We start from the raw sequence: 23,376 nt of genomic DNA, 5'->3' as shown, positions 1-23,376 counted from the left end.
CCAGAAGTGACAGCAGTAGCTCTTCAAATCACCGGAAATCACTAGGGGTTTGGAGGAGCTTGGAGCAGGGGATCCCCTGCCCCGACCATGGTGAGATGCGGTTGGCAGGCTTAATCCAACTAGATGCAAATGGAGAAGAGTGCCAGTGTGACTGTTGGAGCCCATGCTAAATTTTGCACGCTGTTTAAAAAAGAGTGGAGGATAACCCATTCCTGGGGCGGGGGGATTTGCATCTGAATAACTGGATTTGAGTGTGTTTGGCAAGAAGCAACTGGGGAAGTTGCTTTCTCTGTGGACAGACAACAGAATCATATCTGGGATGGAGCACACGCCAAACCCCTGCAGGCCAGGGGGAGATCAGTTGGTTACATTTATGTATTGTGCTTTGAAGCCTTCCTCCCAAAAGGACGTGCTAAAGCAACTCCTGGAAATGGAAACAAGAATACAAATATATCAGTTAAAATATCCTCGAGGGAGGAGTTCTTAATGAGGTCTCTCCCCAGGCACAATGGTAGGGTGCTTGGATGCTGCCTCTTTTGCCTTTCCTTGTTTAGAGCAGGGGCTCTTTCTTCCCGAGTTGGTTCCAAGTTTTTTTACCACAGATGCCCCTTCCCCCACCTTGTCTAGGCACTGAATCATATGTTGGGTCCAGGTTGATGGTGCAAAGAAATAAACAAATATGCAGTGGGCACTTCAAAAGTTCAGCCCCCAGTACATTGTCTAGTGTGGTTGGAAAGTGCTTAGCATCTTTCCTAACACAACCTATGAATATAAAAAGAGCATCCTTTTTCCTTCGGGTTAGTCCTGGTAGTCACACCAAGCTCAGGTGCCTCCATGAAGCCCACTCGTAGGGCATAAAAGTGGTTGCAATTCCTCACTATTGCTCCCTTCCCAATAATTGATATTCAGAGGTATACAGTATCTGAACATGGAGGTTACATTTAGCTATCATGGTCATACCTATTGATAGGTCCATCCTGCAGTAATTCGGCTAGGCTTCCTTTACAGCCATCTCAGTTGGTAGCTGATACTGACCTCTTGTGACATTGAATCCAGTTAAGTCTGCACGGTATAAAGAAGTACTTCCATTAGTCTGTCCTGAATTTACCACCAGTGAGTTTCAGCGAATGGTCCTGAGTTTTAGTACTATGGTAGAAAAAGTTCTATCCATGTGGTCCTCAGCATACATAATTGTACAAACCTCTATTACACGTCCCCTTAGTAGGCTCCCTCCATCCTGCAAGTTAAAAGCCATTGATCATTTGGGTCACCCCTTTCTGCATCTTTTCCAATTCTACAATCTCGTCTTTAAAGATCAGAAGAGTACACTGTATTCTAGCTGTGGCTGCTCTGTAGATTTACTTTACAGCAGAATAGTCCTCCTCGCAGTCTTCTGTGCTGTTCCTAATAAGCACACATGTTAACGTAATGTTTTCATCCTCGGGGAACCCAGGATCTCTGTCCTGGTTAGTCACACCAGGGTCAGACTCCACCAGTATATACACAGGATTGTGCATCACTTTACACACTCAAGACCACTCAAGCTGCATCCACATAACAAGGATAATCATTACTGCTCTGAATTGGCAATAGATCAGCAGCAGGGTAGTTTTCTGTGCACCCATCACAATTTCTCATGCAGTTTTTTCTCCCCAAGCCACCAGAGGACTTTTTGGGAAGCCTTTTTTAAAAAAATAGGAAGTTGCTGTAGCTTTACTTTTTTTAAAAAGCCCTGAAAAAACCCTCCAGTGGTGCAATGGGGGAAGTGGTGGCTACAAGGAAGTGACAGCAGGAAATGGCTCCGATACAGATGGGTCTTTTGAGAATGCATGCCATCCTGTGCATTTTGGGCTGCTCAGCTGGGAGTGCATTCTTCCTGAAAAGATTGGAGCAAAGCAGGTTTGGGAAAGAACGTGCCAAGTATGGGGGGAACCTGACATTATGAGAATGCTCCAAAGCCCAGAACTCCAGTCTAGGAGCAAAGAGGAAGAGTGGAGACTCAGTTCCAAGAGACTCTGCAACCTCTTCAGGCTAGCATATCGTTGCCAGCTCCAAGTTGGGAAATTCCTGGAGATCTGGGGGGTGAAACCTGGAGAAAGTGGGGAGGGAAAGGACCTTGGCATGCCATAATTCCATAGAGTCCACCCCCCAAAGTAGCCATTTTCTCCAGGTGAACTGATCTCTGTGGCCTGGAGACCAGTTGTAATTCCAGGAGATCTCCAGCCACTACCTGGAGGCTGGCAACCCTAGGCTAGCATCATCCTGAAGAATTTGGTGTCCGCAGCAGCATTCCACCATTCATGTTCTCAGCTCTTTGCCTGTCTCCCTCCCTGACAAATGAGCAGTGCGGCTTTCAGGGTCCTGATAACAAGCTCCACATATGGCCCATTATTCTCCCACATTGATTAATTTGGTTAACAGGCTCTTAAATATCCTGTTAAGGGTCATCCAGCTGGAAGCAAGTGCAGCATGGAGACTGAGATCTAGGCCATCTCCTTTTTAATAACAGGCTCACTCTCAGAAGCGTGAAGGTCCACCCAGGCCAGGTGCCTTCTTGGTATTGGTGAGCCGCATCCCGAATTCCTGGGGCTCCATATGCTTGCTGCTAACCGGCTATCCGTAACCACCAGGCAGGGAAGATGTAATCTCAGCAGTTGGCCAATTCCAAGCATTGTGTGTTTCCTCGTTCTACACTGGCCTGCGCACCATTTACATGATAATGGGTTAGCCCTTCTTCCCCATTCTCTGGGCCGCTCTGCCATTATGAACTGACCGAGCTGCGTAGCTGGGCGAGCTCTGCTTCCGGCAGCTGGTGGCAAAGGCTCATATCACTCCCCGATTGATGAGGATAAGAAGCAATGACAAGCCGAATCCTGCTTTAATTTAATCATATTTAACCCTGCAAATCAGGCTAGGCTGGGGCCAGGCCGGGAAATGAGTTAACTCTGCGGTCCTGCAGAAGGCTGCTAGGGTGGGAGATAGCCATATCCATCCTTGTGGAATCAAACTGTACCATCTCCACGGGCATTTTTAAAAATTGTAAAGCACGTACATCACACTTTATTCATTCTTAGAATCCATAAACCATCCCTCAAAGATGCAGTACCTGGCATCCCAACCATCAAATCATATAAATTAATTGATTAAAATATTTATATGCCGCTTTCCCATATCAGTCAAACCAGTTTCCATAGACAATAAAACGAATCCAGTTCATAAAATCAAGCCTCAGGAATTATAATACGTTTCAGAAAAGACTTTCTGGCCAATAACCAGGAATCACCCAAAAGCCATTGTAAAAAGCTCAGTTTCAGACATTCGCCTAAATAATGGCAGCGTTACTGCCCTTATTTCTTTAAGTGACACATACTGTAGGACTTGAAGCGCCCTAGAAAAGGCCATTGTTTGAACTGAGACAATCTTGACCTCTCCCATTGTCAGGTTAGAGAGCAGCCCTCCTGCAAGATAAAACCACTAAAGATCTGTGTAACACACATACTAGACCTGTACACAAGATAAGAGAACCAGTCTAGTACAGTGTTTGGAATGTCAGACTAGGATCAGGTTAAAAACCACGTTCTGCTGAAGTCATTCACATACTCTCAGCCTAACCTACCTTACGTTGTTGTTGTGAGGGCAAAGGGATGGAGGGGAGAACAGTGTACTCTGCTTTGTGTCCCCACTGCTCAGGGACCTTCACTTCCTTATTGCGCCAGGGATGCTGTCATCCCCGGCACGACAAGGAAGTGCGGGAGTGTGCTGCAGGGCTCCTGGGCCCGTTCTGCGCACCTTTTCCCCCACCAGCCAGGTGAGTGGCGGCAGGGAGCAGAGGCTGGGAGGGGGGGATCCCCCACCCCCACTGGGGGAATAGGATCCCTACTTGTGCGGGGTGACAAAATACCTGAATTAGCCCCAGTGAAGTACAGCAATAAGGAGGAAGCCATCTGTCGATTGGGCATTCCTTACAATGTGGGGAAAAAAGAAGAACCCCCTATTCCCCACTTCATACGTGAACATAGCGAACAACAGGATAAGTACGCAGGGCTGCCCTGTCACATCTCATTCATTATGGGTTTTTGTATTTTGTTTCTGGTTTGGGTTTTATTTATTTATTTACTCAAGTACTTCATTTATACCCCACTTTTCTCTGGGGACCCGAGGTGGCTTACATAATTATTCTTGCCTCCATTTTATCCCCACAACAACCCTGAGAGGTAGGTTAGGCTGGGAGAGTGTAACTGGCCCAACATCGCCCAGTGAGCTTCCACAGCAGAGTGGGGATTCAAACCCGGTTCTCCCAGATCCTAGTCCAACGCTCTTACCACTATACCATGCTGGCTGTCTTTTATCTTTTGGAGATTGTTTGATTGCTATTACAAAGTACCCATAAGCTGCCTTTCCGTATCTGCTGGGATCGGAAAGCAGGAGAGGGGCTAGGACTCGGGAGCTTGCTGATCGTGCCCAATGCCCTCTTTAGCATTACCTTTTAGAGGACTGCAAGTGCTAGGAAAGACCTTTCTCTGCTTAAGACTCCAGCGAGCCCCCATCAGTCAGAAAAGGTCATTTGAGCTGCAGGAACCTGGGCCGTTTCCAGATGGCTTACCTTCTGCCGCTCCATGCCGCAATGTCGTGGCTCGTGCCGGGGAAAACACGAAATATCACGTTTTCTCGCGCAAGTTTTGCACTACGTCGCACAAAACTCACACAATATTTCGCGTTCGCCCCAGGACGAGCCGCGACGTTGCGGCATGGAGCGGCAGAAGGTGAGCCATCTGGAAATGGCCCTGTTCATCGGATCCACTACTAGGCAACTTTCTACAGTCCAGTGTGCTAAATTCGTAGCTGCACAATTTTAACTGTCAAGATACTGGGGCCACTGGCTAGATCCATACGTTGTAGGAAAGTACACCTCCTAGATTGCCTTGTTCAGACGAGAGAGAACCATTAGCACTATCCAATGCCCTGTGGCTCCCACTGTTGTCATGAGTATGAGATTCACCCCAGCAACTGCTGTCTAGCACAGAGCACTCTTAAGCTGCCTTATTCTGATGCAAGGCACAAGGAAGCAGTGAGAAGATCTCCTGCCCCTAAAAACTAGAGTGGGAAAGGGAGTGAGGAGGATCCATCTGTGGCAGTTTCCCCTTCATGGTGATATTTTGCCATCCGCCAAAGGAGCTCTTTTTTCCTCTTCCAGCTCTCTGTGCAATTGTTGCTGTCTCCCACGCAGAGTTCTGCAGCTGGTGTGCTCAAAACCATTTGTTTTAAAGCTTGTGGGGGGAGAGGAGAGGAGGAGGAGGAGGAGGATTTTATTTGGTACCTGTGCTTATCTCCAAATTAAAACTTGAAGGCCTGTGTGGAGAGAGCAGGGCTCAGTTCTCTGCCAGGAAGAGGGAGACAGCCTCCCCTCACGCCCACGGTGTGGAGAGGCAGAAAAGCTTTTAGCAGCTTTGGTAAGCAGCGGGGGAGCTGAATCGCTTCCGCTTCATCGCCCGGCTGCCATGAATCAGCCTCCAAGCGGCTCCCCTTTTTTCATTCTCCCAAGAAATGCAGATTTACACCCCACCCCCCAAAAGGGGGATTGCGCACTAATTTCTGCCCACCTGCAAGTGCCCCCCAAGCTTTAAATGTGCATCAGGGAGGTGGATTGCTTCTTTACTCCCACACCAACCATGAACCAAGCTTTGCTGATATGTTGCTCCCTCCGCTTCCCAAAGCAAAGGAAAATAAGATGCAGCGCTGGGCACCTCTGAACTAGAATGCTGGTAATAACACATCGCGCTTGCTTAGAACTAGGCTGCTTGTCTCAAAGAATGCCATCAAGACAGTAGCTGTAATTAAGTGCAGCCGCATCTATGCGAGGCAGGTTAAAAAGTGTTAAAGATTACAGGGATAGCGAAGAGCAAGGGGATGGTTTCAGAATAAAGGTTGAAAGCACTCCACACACTTCCAGCTTGGCTGAGGATGACTTCTGGCGGCTTTGAAAGAATGTGTAATTGGGGGAGTGATAGCCAGACCATTACTAACTGTAGTTGGTTGCTGAGAAGACGCATTTCTTCTGCTTAAGAACCTTTGCTGCTCAGTTCTGTTTCTGGACAGAATACAAAATGTTGTCTCCCCTTCCTTACAACTTTGAAACATTTGGGTCCAGGGTATCTTCTCCTGCTCAGAGGACCAGTAACTCCTGGCCCAGGGCTTATTTTAACGTGTAACCAAACATAAAATGCACTGCTCCAGAGGTGCAGTTCCAAAGAGGTACAGTTCCAAAAAGACTGTTTGCATAGTTCAAAAATTCAAGTCATGCAAAGATTATATGATGGTAGCTGAGGTTAAAATCTCCCAATAACAATGTGAAAAGTAAACGGAGCCATCTGTTCTGTTTATTTATTTAGGAGAGTTCTGTGCACCTCTTAAAAATCCTGCTTGAAGGGCTTACAATTAAAACAGGGAACAATATAAAAACAAACTGTTAGAAACAAGCCGTTGGACACAAACAATGTAAAAACTCTATAAAACAGAAGCCGACCATTTAAAAAGCTGGTGAGATTTTTTTTAAAAAACACTTGTTTAAAAACCTGGGTTAAAAGATATAATTTGGTCTGGTGAGTAAAAGAAAGTAAAGTTAGGTGCTAGGCAAGCTCCAAGACTCTTCTAGTATCCCAGACCCTGATGAAGCTGAAATTGGATCCCAGTTCAGGGTTGCCAGTCTCCAGGGGATGGCTGGAGATCTCCCGGAATTACACAACTGATCTCCAGGTGACAGAGATCAGTTCCCCTGGAGAAAATGGCTGCTTTGGAGGGTGGTCTCTATGGCATTCTACCATTCTGAGGCCCCTCCCTTCCCAAACCTTGCCCTCTCCAGGCTCCATATCCAAAATCTCCTGGAAATTCCCAACCTGGACCTGGCAACCCTATCCCAGTTCTCTATTCGCAATTCCTAGTTCCTTATCCGCAAAGCCAAACACAAATATTAGGGGATCACTAGCACATGTTCTTTTGTAGGGGACAGTCTCTGGAATTCAGGGCTGTGTGATTTGGGCTGATCCAAAGGTTTTTTTTCCACAACAGCTTGCCCCCCCTTTCTGCTTACTGATTTGATCTGGGGGCACCCTACTTTGAAGCTGTTAACTCAAGAACTGGGCTTTGTAGGATGACCCAGTATAGGTCTACTTAGAGGGCAGAGTCTGCTGAATATGGAAGTATATGATACCTGCCCCTACAAACTTTACTTTGGGGTGTAGTGCTTTTCAATCTCCCCTAATATTTGTGTTTGGCTTTGCAAATAAGGAACTAGGAACTGCAAACAGGGAACTGGAAACCAACTTCAGCTCAGTCAGACCCTGGGCTGTTTCCAGACGGCTTACCTGCCTCCGGAACGTTGCGCCATCTTGCGGGGAAAACGCAAAATATCGCGTTTTCTCGTGCGAGTTTTGCGCGACGTCATGCAACGCGATATTTCGCGTTTTCCCCGCAAGATGGCACGACGTTCCGGAGGCAGGTAAGCCGTCTGGAAACGGTCCTGGTCAGCCTCCCCCATGTCTTCTGCTGCACCAAAGATTCTGTTGTTTACTCCCAATGGAGCACTCACCGCTGTTGCAAAGATGAAGGAACTCATTCTAGAATCTAGGGAGCACCTCTCTGGACAAATCATACAAAGTTGTCAGTATTTGGGACCAGGATGCAGATGCCCGAACATATCCAATATGACATTCTTAACAGAATCCTTATTGGGGCAAAGTGATATAAAATGTTCATGTCTGTTTTGTTCCTCTTGTTCTTGTTTTTTCATATATATATATATTCTTCTAAATAAAGTTTCTTGGAGTTTATGGTTCCTCTTGTGTGAAGATTGAATACAACACTCTTATGCACAAGTGCTGTATGGAGTCACAGCGATTTCTGGGTAAGGTACTGAACACACAGTAACTTGCTTTGCATCAGTTCCCTGGCAGAGGTAGGATTTGAATTCAGGTCATCCCAAATCTAATTCGGCTTCCATTTCCGTTGTGACTGTTTCTGCACAAATTTGGTTACAATGTTTGGTTTTCTTACCCTTTCTCGTTCCGTCTCTCCCAGATTTGTCACTTTTTGGCACTGTGAGACTTCTGCTATGACCACAGCACCCGCCTTCTCTCCCAGAAATCAGGATGTCCCCCTAGAAGGTGCGCCCAGGCCCCTCTCTCTTCTGTGCCTGCCCTCCATCCAGGAGCATCATGGGAAGCGTCAGTAGCCTCATCTCCGGGCACAGTTTTCACAGCAAGCACTGCCGGGCCTCACAGTACAAGCTGCGCAAATCGTCCCACCTGAAGAAGTTGAACAGGTACTCGGATGGCTTGCTGAAATTCGGCTTCTCCCAGGAAACCAGCCACAACAAGTCCAGCTCTAAGGGGAACAAGAATGAGGACTTCTTTTACATCAAGGTCAACCAGAAGGCACATCGGTCAGATTACACCCCGCTCTCCGGTGGGGATCTGGGGAGCCAGGCGGGGAGGAGCAGTGTGGATTACGGCACCCCAACACCACCCAAACTGAAGCCAGGTTCCAACCAGCTGGAACTGGTGAGTTGCACTATGGGAAATCTGATCAGAATTCAGCGACAGCCTCATTCGGGCTAAAAACCAGAGAACCGTCAATTGCAGCATGGGAGGGGGGCGCATTAAGTGTATAGCTAATTAACTCCATTAGGGGATACATTAGCTGCGTCAAAGAAATAGCTAAGGCAGATGACATGGTTTTCCAAATTGTATAGGAGGGGTGAGTCATAAATGGCACAGTTTAGGCATGTAACAATAGGTTAACCAATGGGTGAAGGCAAATTATTCTTTTGAGGATATTTTAGCTGTGGTGTGTTACAGTCCTAAAGAGCAGAGAAGAGAATAGCAATGATAGCCTTTCATGTTAACTTGGCAGGAGCATTTAATTTATTAAACATCTGATTAAGTAAAATAAAAAGCAGGTGAAGCATCGCAGGCCAACAACAGTAAAAATATACCGAGCCAGTTGCTCTCGGCCAGTGTCTGTTGCTGTTAAAAGTATGGGTAACAAGATGGACTGGCATCTAGATTACTAAGGATGGAGGCAGGCAAATTTGTTTTGGGAGAAAAATCCACAGCCAGGACACCACCTCAGAAAAGGCAGTGGAAAGGCTGGATGGAGCTTATGTGAAGACGTTAAGTGAGAAGCAGGTGCATATGGGAGCGGATAATCCTTTAGCTACTTTGGTCCCAGACTGTTTATTTACTTCCCTTATTACTTGCCTTTTCCCTCAGTGGGGACCTAAAGCAGTTTCCATCATTCTCCTCTCCTTCATTTTATCCTCACAACAACCCTGTGAGGTAGGTTAGGCTGTGTGTGTGTGACTGGCCCAAAGTTACCCAGTAAACATATTGCCCAGCGGTGGGGGGGGGGGGGGGGCTGTGAATTACCTGGATCCTGTATTCTGGTCAAGTTGAAGCCCCCCTGAGGCGAGATTAATGTAGCCATTGTAAGAAGACTCACTTTCTCATGTCTTCTACGTTTGTTAAGGCCTTCACTCTAAGGATTTCTATTTGCTTTGCCCTGTGTGGCCTGGCTGTGATCCTGTGACGAAAAGTGAGTCATAACCAGCAGTACCAAAGTCTTTGAGACCAATTACGTGGGAGGGAGTCATGATCAGATCTCTAAATATTTTCTTAACATTAAAAAGCAAAGTGGTGGAGGCGGGGGGTGGGTGGGTGGGGAATAGAATTTGGATCAAGATTATAGCATTGGAGGAGGGGTGGTTACCCCCACCCCATTTCAAAATTGCTCTTCAGAGCAATTACTAGCTGCAGTGAGAAAAAGGGGACAATATGAGTGTCTTCTGAATGAAGATGTTTTTTCATGTTAAAAGAAGGTTCAGTTGTAGCTCTCCCACACAATGTGTAGTTTGGATATCAGGTAAATCCCAGTAAAGGTGGTTTAACTCCCATTGCCTGCCCTGGTGCATGTTGGGGTGGTCATACCTTCATTTGTGAGTTTGTTGGCCAACAGGAACTCACTACCTGCAAACTGTAAATTTACCATTTGTCCTCTGGGCGAGCCTTGTACACACGACGACACATCTACAGACAAGCCAGTGTGTGGAGAGGTGGAGTGAACATGTTAGCCCTACTGTCCACAGGGCTTTTTTCCAGCCGGAACGCGGTGGAATGGAGTTCCGGAACCTCTTGAAAATGGTCACATGGCCAGTGGTCCCACCCCCTGATCTCCAGAAAGAGGAGAGTTTAGATTGCCCTCGCGTGGAGGGCAATCTAAACTCCCCTCTGTCTGGAGATCAGGGGGCGGGGCCACCAGCCATGTGACCATTTTCTCTGAGGGCAACCCACTGAATTCCACCACCTCTTTTCCCAGAAAAAAAGCCCTGACTGTCCACGTACAAATGTGGTAGCAGGTTCTCTGAATTCCCAGCTTTCAGTTTTTAAAAGGTAAGTCTTTGTCCCTTTCCCTTGCAAAAATGTAGCTTTTCCCTAATATTTCCACAGGGAAAGGGGCTAGAGACTGACTTTTTTTAAAAAAGGGAAAACTGGAAATTCAGAGAACCCTCCACATCTATTCTTACAATGGTATTATCACTATGACAGTATTTTAGTGCGGGGTCGGCATTAGCAGCAGGCTCTCCAGGGGCCCTATTTAGCTGGCTCCTACCCCCCTCCTGTCCCTGCTCACTGACAAAGCTCCTCTGCAGTGCTCCTTCTCTGTGCAGACAATATTCCTCTGCCTGGGGGAGATTTATCCCCCACCCCAATTTGGGAGTGTGTTCATATTTTTCTGCAAACCTGGTGGGTCCTCCAGGTCTACACAAGAATATCGCCTATCTGAACCTGACCCCATTCTCTTGTTCTGTTAATCCGTATGGGGTCCAAGTTCAGGATAGAAAAGAGTCCAGTAGCACCTTTAAGACTAACCAACTTTACTGTAGCATAAGCTTTCAAGAACCACGGTTCTTCTGAAGCAAGCTGATCCCATTATTAGAAGCTACTGATTGCATCTACTCCCCCCTCCCCTCACCACCTACATATATCTGACCAGTTTCTTCATACCCTCCATGCATCTGACGAAGAAAACCGTGGTTCTTGAAAGCTTATGCTACAGTAAAATTGGTTAGTCTTAAAGGAGCTACTAGGCTCTTTTTTATTTTGCTACTACAGACTAACACAGCTAACTCCTCTGGATCCAAGTTCCACACATGCTCCTGTGAGTCTACGAGCGGAACTACAAGTGATAAAAGGCACAGGTTGGACACTTGTCAGCTTCCCTCAAGTTTTGATGGGAAATGTAGGCTCTCTGACTGCTGTCCAATGGACATTTCAACTGTCACTTGTCCAACATTCCGCCAAGCTGCCTACATTTCCCATCAAAACTTGAGGGAAGCTGACAAGTGTCCAACCTGTGCCTTTTGTCACTTGTAGTTCCGGTCTACCAGAACCTCCGCTCCCAGTTCACTCTGGCCTTCCTGGTCTCATGACCCACTTTTCAGTCCCAATTCATAGGCGGAGAACCTGTGTCCTAGTTTGAATCCTGGTTTTGCTTTACTGCGAGTGTATGAGCTGGTCCCGCTACACACATCTCGAAAGGAAATTTAGCTTAACAGCCTTTGACAAACAATCCCTTCTACATTGCAATTAAACTCTGCTTCTGCTCGGTTTTGTATCATACCTTGTGAATTGCAAAGGGCTGTGCCTTGTATTATGAACGCTGACGGGGGACTGTGATTGTGCATTTTAGAACAAGCTAATACAGCAACTGAGTCTCATACCTTGGAAAATGATGTTAGTTCATTGTCTTGCTGTGCATAATTACTTGCTAAAACAAGAGAGATCAGGCTCTGAGCCTACTTGTTCATTGCCCCTTCAGTCTGGAGAGCCCCCGACTCTCCTAACTGCAAGTCTCTGGATGCTTGTGCTTGCTCAGTGATGAGGTCAAGACATTCCCTGCGTTTGTTCAGTGGCATCTCTGTGACTCCCAGATGTGAGCCCTGGCATTGAAAATGGCTTCTGCCTGATCCACCCTGCTTCATTTTAAAACTTGGCAATGTATTTTACTGGCATGGGAGGCAGCATTAGGAACCTGTTTGGATGCTGGATTAACTATTAAGTTAAGTACTCTATAGAGAGTGGAGCTGAGCTCTTTGTGCTGCTGTATATTGAATAGGTTGAGAGGTTGTCTGCCAACACAGTATCCACACAGGGGTTTTCTACTTGTTTTCTCCTTGTGTCCCCCATTCTCATCTCCTTGCCCCAGAAGGTTTTTTTGTTAAAATTAATAGTAAAATTTTTGTAAAATTAATAGTAGGGATATGGATATCGAATAGCATCCGGACACTATGGTGTCTTCCAGACAGCCTTTAATATTCCTGTTTCATTTCCCTTATTTATCTCCACGCTCCATTTTTCCCCACAGCTTCCTTGCAAATCCCTTGCTGTCCCAGCTTTTTTCTGTTTTCCCCCCGATGTTTCTGAAACCTGTGTTCCCCCACTGTTTTTTTCAGAAATGGCTTGATTTTTTTTCATCTATCTGTAATGTCTGTGCCATTTTTTTTTTGCTTTGCCCACCTTACCATTTTGTTCTGGTAGGCAGTGACCTTAAAAAAAAATCACATTATAGTGATATAGTGATATATCGTAATGGCTATATATCCCTCATTCACTAAACAACAGCAATGGCCAATCAGAAGGTCAGAAATAAGCAGCCAGTCCTCTTTTTGCTGTGATCTGGAACATTCCTTCTACAAGCACTGTGCCTGGGCGCCATTTTGAAGCTCTGTGAACACTGCGTGCTTAGGTTCCTTTTCATCCTGCCCAGCATGCTCTCCACAGAAATCAAACCAACAAAAGGAACACCCTCCAGCAATGGCCCCAGCACAGTCACTGGTCCATACCAGACTTTTTTTGTGTGGTAGTACTTAGCTATACTGAGTACCAGCAAGTTCTGGGGAGGGATCTCCGAAGTCCTAATGGTGGAATTAATGGATGGGTACCAGTACCTTTTTTTAAAAAAGGTACCAGTACCTTTTAAAAAAAACAAGCACAATCTGTTCAAAAGTTGTATTGTCGAAGGCTTTCACGGCCGGAGAACGATGGTTGTTGGGGGTTTTCCGGGCTGTATTGCCGTGGTCTTGGCATTGTAGTTCCTGACGTTTCGCCAGCAGCTGTGGCTGGCATCTTCAGAGGTGTAGCACCAAAAGACAGAGATCTCTCAGTGTCACAGTGTGGAAAAGATGTAGGTCATTTGTATCTACTCAGGAGGGGTGGGGTTGAGCTGAGTCATTCTGTAAGAGTTTCCCAGGGTGTGGAATGCTAATGGCGGGAGGCTTCACTGTAACCTGAGGAGGTTCTTTTGCATATGGATTGGTGCTTGATGTGCTAATCTTCTCTGCAGGGCTATTGTCGGGTGTGGAGTGTTTTGTTGGCCTGGTGTTTTTCAGAACTGGAGCCCATGCTCTGTTCATTCTTAAGGTTGAACCTTAAGAATGAACAGAGCATGGGCTCCAGTTCTGAAAAACACCAGGCCAACAAAACACTCCACACCCGACAATAGCCCTGCAGAGAAGATTAGCACATCAAGCACCAATCCATATGCAAAAGAACCTCCTCAGGTTACAGTGAAGCCTCCCGCCATTAGCATTCCACACCCTGGGAAACTCTTACAGAATGACTCAGCTCAACCCCACCCCTCCTGAGTAGATACAAATGACCTACATCTTTTCCACACTGTGACACTGAGAGATCTCTGTCTTTTGGTGCTACACCTCTGAAGATGCCAGCCACAGCTGCTGGCGAAACGTCAGGAACTACAATGCCAAGACCACGGCAATACAGCCCGGAAAACCCCCAACAACCATTGTTCAAAAGTTCATGATTAATGTATCAGAATGCAGCTTCAAAAGCATTTTTTGGCATTAATAACAATTTTCTGGTGGTTAGGTGATTCTGAAGCAGAATTTGCCAGGTAGTAACCATTACCACTCCCCCTCACACACACACTTCCTATGAACGAAATTTGTGCACAGTGTTAATTAATCAAGTCTAAACACAGCAAAGTTCTTTACTGATGAATAGAGTGGGACAACAAAACAGCATACAAGTACTTTGAAGAAAGTCAACAATAACCATCCAAAACAACATCCCCTTAAGTCACCCATGATCATAAGCTACTCTGAATTCTTTAGCTGCTGTCCATAATTTGAAAAGGGAAGGAAGTACAGCACAGCCAATCAAAACAACCAATCAAACGTGGGAAAGCCACTAACCAACCAAAGGCCAGATCGGTATGCAAGGTGCAATTTGCCAGTGGGCTTTGGGAGCAGTAAGTGTTTAAGTGACACAATGATACAGCGCATGCGCAAGTGATAGATTGCCCCAGCACAACGGTCAATCACAAACCCCCCCCCCCAAAAAAACCCAGAAAAAAATGCTGCAAACTGAACAGTCCGAAAAGGAAGATAGGACATATGCACAGGGAAGTCCCACATAAAAACTGGAAATCTGCACCATCCCATCTATATTATCCCAAACTCACTCTGAGTAAGATCTTTCAGGAAAGATCATACCAAACCAGGTTTGGGAAAATGCAGTGCAGAGCCAAGGACAACCCTGAAGGTAAATGATCACATGGCAGTGTTGTGCAGAAGCCCCACCCCCTGTTGCAATTCTGAGGGGGCAAAACAAGAACTGCACGTGGAAGCCGCTATTGTGTTTGTGTAAGCATTGACAAAGGGGGGTGGAGTTCTCGGTCAGCAGGTAGAAAGGTTAATAACTGATGCTCCTGCTTCCATTGACTCGCTGTTTTTCTCCATCTCTCCAGGCCACGGATAAGAATTCTGCGCGGCCCACGGCCTTCAAGCCTGTGCTCCCTCGCTCCAACACAGTACTCCACTCTTCTCCGGAACATGGCAGCCATGCCCCCCAGCAGCCCCAGTCCCAGGACAAATCCAAGGACTTGGAGGTCAAGCCCGCACTCTGTTCAGGAGGACTCTCTGATTCAGGGAGGAATTCCATGTCCAGCCTCCCCACTCACAGCACCGCCAGCAGCTACCAGCTAGACCCTCTTGTCGCCCCCGGAGGGCCCATCAGCCGGTTCGGAGGCTCTGCCCACAACATCACCCAGAGTGCTATCCTGCAGGACAGTAACATGATGAGCCTGAAGGCCCTGTCCTTCTCCGATGGAGGCACCAAGATCCTCAATCCCAGCAAAGGGCCTTCTGCTCACCACCATGCCGGGGAGAAGAACTCTTGCGTCCGTTCACCCATCTCCACGGAGGAGTCAGCCATTCAAGAGCTGGAGCAGAAGCTGCTAGAGAGGGAAGGGGAGTTGCAAGACCTCCAGTGCAGCTTTGAGGAGAAGGAGATCGCCTCCTGCCAAAACTTTGAGGAAAAGCAGAGGCGTTGCAGGGAGGAGATGGAAGGGCTGAAGCAGAAATGCAACAACAAGCTGAAGCAGGCGTCACAGAAATCGCAGAGGGCGCAGCAGCTGCTGCAGCTCCAGGTGTTCCAGCTGCAGCAGGAGAAGAAGCAGCTCCGCGAGGAACTGGCAAACCTGATGAAGGAGCAGGACTTGCTGGAGACCAAGCTCAGGTCTTACGAGAAGGAGAAGACTACTTTTGCCCCAGCATTGGAGGAAACACAGTGGGAGGTAAGTGTGAAGCCGGAAATCCTAGCACCACAATTGCCAGGACCCAACCTCTCGCATGTCTCTACAGACTCAAGTGTGCACTTACATGAGACTTGTGGTGCCCACAAGTTTGGACACCTGTACACACAAAAGAGAAGTTTGCATAAGGTTCATCTACATAGACTGGCATGTTGTATTTGTGTTAGGTGGTACCTATAACATGGTCTGTTGACCATTGCCCATCCTCTTCCTACAAGTATTGTATCAGTCTTCATTTGGGCTTCTTAGGATAGATTTGGACTACCAATCTGGCACTGAGTTTTGTAGCCTCTTGTTGTTGGGAATCAAGTGCTGATATGTTGTCTGAACATGCCTAGAGATCAGTGTAGGTACTTTTTATTGAACAAGGTACTGGTCCATTGGTGGTCCAAAGATGGCCACTGAAAGGATCCTTCAGTCACCTTAGCTCTGCTTGATTCCCACCCCTGAAAACTGCAAAAGTCAGTGCTTGCTGAAGGGGAGGGGGTACGGTTGATTGAATTTTCCCTGTCCATAAATGTACTTGCTGCAGCAAAATAAATGAATATGTTGGGTGTACAGGACTGACACATGCAAAGGGATTCTACTAAACACTAAGTTCCAGCTGGCAACTTTGTTTTGCACTAATTGGTGTATCAAACTGTATAAGACCCAGGGAGATCTATGATTAGATCACCCACCTTTTAAAATAATTAACATTAATTACTGGGAAGGGGGAGGAAGCATGAATCAGATTAAAGATATGGTACAGGGGCATCCAAGATTCCAGAGAATGGAAAACACCAGAAATGTTTAAAAGCCTTTAAGAGATGTTAAACCCAGACCTGGATAGCCCAGGTTAGCCTGATCTTGTTAAATCTTGGAAGCTAAGCAGGGTCAGCCCTGGCTAGTGCTTCGATGGGAGATCACCAAGGAAGTCTAGGGTTGGTACAACAGAGGCATGTAATGAGAAACCGCCTCCAAATATCTATTGCCTTGAAAACTTTATGGGATCACCACAAATTGGCTGCACAATTTGACAGCAAAAAAAGACGAATAAGTTAAAAGCCTGATAGAAGAGGAAAATTTTAACCTAACCCACCCAGTTTTCTAAAAGACGAAGAAGTGATACTGACTGGGTGCCCAGAGAGAGAGCTCCATAAAGTTGGAGTGACAATTGCTGCAAATACCCCATCCCTGGAAAATGTTTTAACCCTGTTATAACAGAAGCACTCACATCAGGGCTTGACCAAGATCATGCGGTGAAGCTGAGAGTTTATATGGTACTGTCTCTCGGCTCTTAAGAAGCTTATAGTTCAGAGTCTGGACTGCTGCAGGCTGCTACGCCCAGTATGCAGGCCTGCAAGTTACTTAAGAGGAGGATGGGGAGAGGCAAAGATATTGCAGAATTTCCTGTGTAGGATATTTTATGCATAGTTGATGTCAGGAGATTATTATTCCAATTTTCATAAAATATTTTTTTCATTCATTCATTCATTCATTGGACTTTTAGCCCGCCCTCCCCACAAGTGGGCTCAGGGCAATTCACAACAGGGTATAGATACATTAAAAACATAATTAGATCTTCCTAACAAGCATAAAATACAGTGAAAAATACAATAACATACGATTCCCAAGATATCGGTCCCTATCAACCACCCCAGCCAATAGTGCTTGGGGGGGGGGGGAACGACTCTTAAGGGGAGGGGAAGGGAGGAGAGGAGAAATAGCCATTCTAGTCGCATTATGACTCTAGTGGGGGGCGTGTATTATGTTCAATCGTATTCTGTTAGCATTCAGTCACATGAAGTTTTTTCTGCTTGAGTTTATCCCACATAACTATCTAAAAATGATGAAACTTTGCAGTAACAACATACAACATACAGCTGAGCTTTCCAATTCCTGATTTCCTTTTGTGGAGATATTTTTAAATTCGTAGGGTTTTTTTTCCCTTAGGAGAGTTTTTTGAACAGGTTGCATTCTGGTGTTTGAGTCACATTGACCTGCTCTCTCAACATTTTTAATGATTTTATTATTTAACTATTTTCTTTGCCATCTTCCCAGTACAAATAGGCTTCCCAACCTTCTGTTTCCTGCAGAGGGAGAAAAAAACACAAACATGATGCATACAGCCATGTATTCCCAAGGCAGAGATAAGGAGCTTTGCCTTGGAAATGGGATTTAGATCAGGAAAATGGCAGCCGGAAAAAGGTCCAATGCTGCCCACTGCCACAACTGAGCAAATTGGCAGGCTGTAGGACCCACCGTGCAATCCTGTACAGAATGACATTCTTCTAAGTCCACTGAAATCAGTTGTACTTAGAACTGCACTGCCAGGGTTGATCTTCCGTGTCACAGATCCTGGCTCTGGGGTAGAGCACATGCTTTGCTGACAGAAGGTCTACTCAGAAGTAAGTCTCAAGCAGGGAGGCTTACTCCCAGGAAAGGGTTTTTAGGATTGCAGCCTAAATGTCCCCGATACCAATTCTCTAAAGGAATGTTCAGTTCTTTAAAGGATCGCAGGCAACAGGCATGGGGGAAAGGCCTCTCTGTGCTTGAAGCTCTGGAGAGCTGCTGCCAGGCAGAGCAGACAGTACTGAGTCAGGACGTTTTCAAAGTGGACCTAAACCTGGTTGCTGCTCTTTCACAAGGGGGTCGCAAGACTGAAGGGTTGGAACAGGTGGGCGAGGAGAGGCAGCTCTGGAGCGCTCGATGGCAAGGTTTGACTCTGCATTTAGGTGCAAAGGTGGCTGTGAAAAGCAGCCTGTTGCGCTTGCTCTATAATGCCATTTTTAATACTAAAATGAAAAAGTAAAATATAAAATTACAAATAATATATCAAGTATAAAATTCAGTGTAAACCACAGTGAGGTTCTGGGGCTTTAGGTTGGGGAAGGGGAGAAGTAGCATATGATTATTTTGCAAAAAGTGCAATAAGGTTAGAAATGGGTCCCACTTCAAAAAGCTGAGCAAGATTCTTGCTCTTCTACTACAGACCCATCTGAAACCATCTTCAAAGACTTGGTGAGCCATCCCCCCCAAAACCCAGTAAGCTTACCTGAGATAAGACAGCTTTATATGCACCATCTGATAGAGCCCTCATTGAAATCCTGGAATTCCTCTATTTTTATTATTTACTTACCTCATTTACATCCCACCTTTCCCCCCAGTTGGGACTTAAAAGCAGCTAACACAGTTCTCCTTTCCTCTATTTTTTCCCCCACAATAGCCATGTGAGGTAGAAAAGAGCACCTATAAGACTAACAAAATTTGTGGAGAGGTAATGAGCTTTCTTGAGCCACACCTCACTTCAGATTCTTCAGGTATCTGAAGAAGTAAGCTATGGCTCACAAAAGATCATACCTTTCCACAAATTTTGTTAGTCTTACAGGTGCTACTGGACTCTTGCCCTTTTCTACTGCTACAGACAGACTAACACAGCTACCCGTCTTCACCTGTCTCCGTGTGAGGTAGGTTAGGCTGAGAGTGTGTGACTGCCCAAGATCACCTTGTGAGCTTCCACAGCAGAGTGAGGGATTTGAACCTGGATCTGCCAGTTCCTAGTCCAGCACTGTAGCCACTACACCACACTGGCTCTCACCACTGTGCCACAGGCTGTCCCTTTTAAACACCAAGCCAAGTTGCACTTAGGGGTCTTGAGCTGGCTGGTTTCTAGACTGCCTACTTAACTCTTCTGGTTCTGTGCTGTTGCAGGTATGCCAGAAGTCTGGTGAAATCTCTCTCCTCAAACAGCAGCTGAAGGAATCCCAGTCCGAGCTCAACAGCAAGAGCAATGAAGTCCTCAACCTGAAGGCCCAGCTGAAGGACATCCGGGGGAAGATGGAGCTGCTGGACATGAAGATTCAGGACCTGGAAGACTCTCTGCGCGCCAAGGCTATGGAGCTGGAGGTCTGTGAGAACGAGCTCCAGCGCAAGAAGAATGAGTCAGAGCTCCTGAGGGAGAAGGTGAACCTGCTGGAGGAGGAGATCTCCGAGCTCAGGACAGATCTCACCATCCTCAGGGAGGAGAGGAAATGTGGGGTGGGCTCCGAAGAGAGCACGACAGAGGACATGCAAGCCCTGTGGAGGGAGGTGGAGAGGCTGAAGGCAGAGCTCCAGGAGGAGCACAGCAACAACGAGCAGATGACAGTGGGCTTCCAGCAGGAACGGCAGACCTGGAAAGAGGAGAAAGAGAAGGTGATCCAGTACCAGAAGCAGCTGCAGCAGAGCTACTTGCACATGTACAAGAGAAATCAGAATCTGGAGAAAATGCTCCAGCAGCTTGCTGCAGGAGAGGATGGCAAAGAGCCCCTCGAGCTCGACCTGCATGGTACGGATGTCCCTTATGAGGACATCATCGCCACTGAGATCTGAAGCGTGTTGTGTCCTCTGCACACCGTAGAGGAGATGGGACTCTCTGAACTTAGGGGGTGGGGGTGTACAGTCCAGGAAAAGCACCTGTTTGTTGGCAGAGGTCCGTGCTTGGCCAAATTGGATCTCCAGCCATTATCATGCCATGGTTTGGGGGTGGGGGTGGGAGTGATCAGTCATTCTCCTCTCCCCAGTCATACCCAGTGCCTCTGATTGCATCATGTCAAGAAAAGAGAGGGGTGGGTTTTAACCAGCTGACTGTGACAGCATCGACACAGGGGCTGCTTCTCTAGAGGATATGTAAGAGTCAGGCAGAACAGCTGGCTCCCTCTTACCTGCCTGCCAAGTATCAGATTACCAAGGGCTGGTAGAGAAGAGAAAATCAGCCTGTGGCCACCCCCTCCAGTGCTTGGAGATTCTGCTGCAGCTCCCTTGCGCCCACCAAGTCACAGCCCAAGGACTGTTCATGCTCCAAGACCTTCCCAATTGTGTGGGAGGATTGTGGAAGAAGTGCAGCCTTTGATCCATTGTGCTTCTGCACACACACACACACACACACACATACAGAGCATGGTGAGAGCCTGCATCACAGGGCCTCAAGCAATCCCATTGATTCTGATTGGCTGAAGATATGCAAGTAGCTTGATCTCTGTAGACGAGGAGGAGAGCAGCAAGAGGACTTTGAGAGATTCTAGAGAATGAATGGGTTTTAAGGCAAAACCTTCCCTGTTTAGGAGAAAATAACCTTGTTTCACTAACTGCCTCTTTCTCCAGGATAGCTCTCTCCTGTCAGAAAAAGACATGGACTAGTGTTTTAGGTTTCTAGAAGCCATAATCTGGCAATCGGCCACTGGATCTTCCCCCTTCTTTCCTCATAATTTAGCAAGACCTCTCTCCCCTGGCTTGACTAGGGGATACTTTGTGAGGGGACTAGGGTGTCTGTGGGGGAAGGCCGAACAGTTCTTGTGTTTTGAACAGGAATGTTTGTATTAATTTCTCTACAATGTGAATGTTTTATGAATCCTTTTATTTTGCAAATATTTAGTGTTTATGGTCCCAGATGTTGTCCCTTTCTTCCATTTTGCCACTGACAAGGGTGGTTGCAACTGAATATAATGTGCCCACCCCCATTTCGTCCTTTGTCCAGACATTCCAGGGGCTGTGAAGTGTAAATGCAGTAAAAGGGTAGAGAAGGGACAAAAGCAGATGGACAAATCCCAGTGGGAAACGTTGGCAAGAGGCTCCATAATGCAGGCAAATGGATCAGGAGACAACTGTGTTCTTGGGCAAGAAGATAGTGACAAATCCAAGACGTTCCAGGGAGCTCTCTCCGTTCTTCTTCCACATCTCCCACGTTTTGTAGCAGGTATCTATGGGAGGGCGTGGCTTTTGGGAGATGGGAGGTGCAAGGACTCTGCTATTCCTTCAGAGAACTTACATGTGTTCTCTTGATTGACCTCCAGTGGTTTTCTTCTTCCTAAGCCACCCAGTTTAGATTTGCGGTTCCTCTGTGGCGAGGCCATAGATCAGTGGGCTATGCTTTGCATGCAGAAGCTCCTAGGTTCTGTCCCCAACATCTCCAGCTAACAGGGTTAGGAAAGACCTCAGTCTGGCACACAGGAGAGCATCTGGCAGGCAAAGTAGCCAATACCGGGCTGGGTGGATTGGACTCAGTGTAAGGTTGCTTTGTTTCTTTGGGGAGCGTTGCAGTTAGTGGAGCACATGCTTTTCGTGTAGAAGATTCCAGGTTCAATTTTGGTCATCTTCAGTTAAAAGGGTCTTGTGGCAAAAGTACTGGGAAAGACCTTCTCCGATGAAGACCCTGGAAAGGATCTCTGGGGAGTGGTTGAGGCTCCATGGTAGACAATCATCTTGGCACATGGAAGGCTGCAGGTTCAGTCCCCGGCATCTCCAGTTAAAAAGACCAGGTTGTGTGAGAGTTGCTGCCCTTTAGTATTAAGTTCAGTGTAAGACAGCTTCATATGGTCCAGCAGCCAGATAATGGGTAGCTTTTCCAGCAAGTGGTACTCCTGCAGGAACAACTTGAGAAGAGCAAGGGCATCTCAAAAGTAGCCTTAGAGGAATAACCTCCTAGCTGCTGTGTTGGCCTTCCAGCTACTCTGATGTTTGACCTTCATCTGCTTCTGTTACTTTGATGCGAAACAAATCTGTCCATCCCAAACTGTAGCAGCTCCTTTCCTGTGACCATAGCGCATTTCTTGCAGGATGATCTTATTGGAGCGGAGAAGTTTCTCCTGACATCCTGTAGCTGGTCCCAGCATCTCTTAGATCTCTTAGATCTGCATTTACCCAGCCTTTAAAATAAACATCTTGCCTGATGGTTGTTGTGGGTTTTCCGGGCTGTATTGCCGTGGTCTTGGCATTGTAGTTCCTGACGTTTCGCCAGCAGCTGTGGCTGGCATCTTCAGAGGTGTAGCACCAAAAGACAGAGATCTCTCAGTGTCAGGCAAACATCTTGCCTGCCAGACAATCTGCCTCTACAAAGGAAAGCTTGCAACAAGGGTCAGTTTATACAGATCAATCTTGGGAAATGTGACTTCAGCAGATGTATGGAGACTTTGGCATGTGGCAAAGGTTCCACACATCCAACTGACATTTTACATGCAACCATTTTTAAGCCGCTTGCTGGGGTGTGATAAATGTGGGTTGAAGTAGATTTGAGCATCATGTTATTACTCCTTTCACATGCTAAACTGGAGTCAGATTCATTGGACTTGCATTTTCAATAGGGCCATTTTGACTTTGTTGTGTTTCACATTTGTGAAACCTTCATGGAACATACATAGGAGCTATCCTGCATTAGTCTTGCAACCATGGTACAGGATGCATTGGCCATGACCCAATGGCCTGTATCCAACCACATTCCAAAGATTTAAGGGTGCATAAGATTTTTTAAGAGGGGGCAGCAGTTTTTGCAGATTCAACTCTCCCATTAATAGACCACCATTATGCTGTTGTTGAGAGTCCACTGATCTCCCAGGTACACAATGAAGAGGAGTCAGTGGGAAAGGGGAACTGACAGCTTCCGTCTTAAAAAAAGATAAGTGCCTTTAAGTCCTCGGTTGGATACAGTTCAGTAACTTGCCTGCTGAACAAGGATGTGAACCCAGATCTTACTCCTCCAACACTGTTATCTCTTTTTTCTGTTGGAGATTTTGTGCTTGATGAACATCTCAATGCCTCATTACGTTTTTATCCTTCCCTTCCTCCGGTACTCTCATGCATGGTTCTCTCTTCTTCATTCCATTCTCAAAACAATTCTGTGAGTTAGATTAGGCTGGCAATGAGTGACTGGACTAAGGTAGCTCAGCGATTTTCTGTGGCACAGTGAGGTTTCAA

At 46.6% G+C, this 23,376-nt stretch overlaps 1 protein-coding gene across 1 annotated transcript; it reads left to right on the top strand.

Moving 5' to 3' along the window:
- The first annotated feature begins 8,210 nt into the window (after positions 1 to 8,210).
- On the top strand, positions 8,211 to 20,039 carry LZTS1 (leucine zipper tumor suppressor 1). The gene is made up of 3 exons (XM_054998440.1): positions 8,211 to 8,555; positions 14,821 to 15,648; positions 19,360 to 20,039. The coding sequence occupies exons 1-3, from the start codon at positions 8,211 to 8,213 to the stop codon at positions 20,017 to 20,019; spliced, it is 1,833 nt and encodes a 610-aa protein (XP_054854415.1). The 3' UTR covers positions 20,020 to 20,039.
- The last annotated feature ends 3,337 nt before the right edge of the window (positions 20,040 to 23,376 follow it).

This window comes from Eublepharis macularius, chromosome 14 (genome assembly GCF_028583425.1).
Source record: "Eublepharis macularius isolate TG4126 chromosome 14, MPM_Emac_v1.0, whole genome shotgun sequence".
NCBI lineage: Eukaryota > Metazoa > Chordata > Lepidosauria > Squamata > Eublepharidae > Eublepharis > Eublepharis macularius.
Note: the sequence above shows the minus strand (reverse complement) of the source record. Positions and strands in the feature narration are given on the sequence as shown.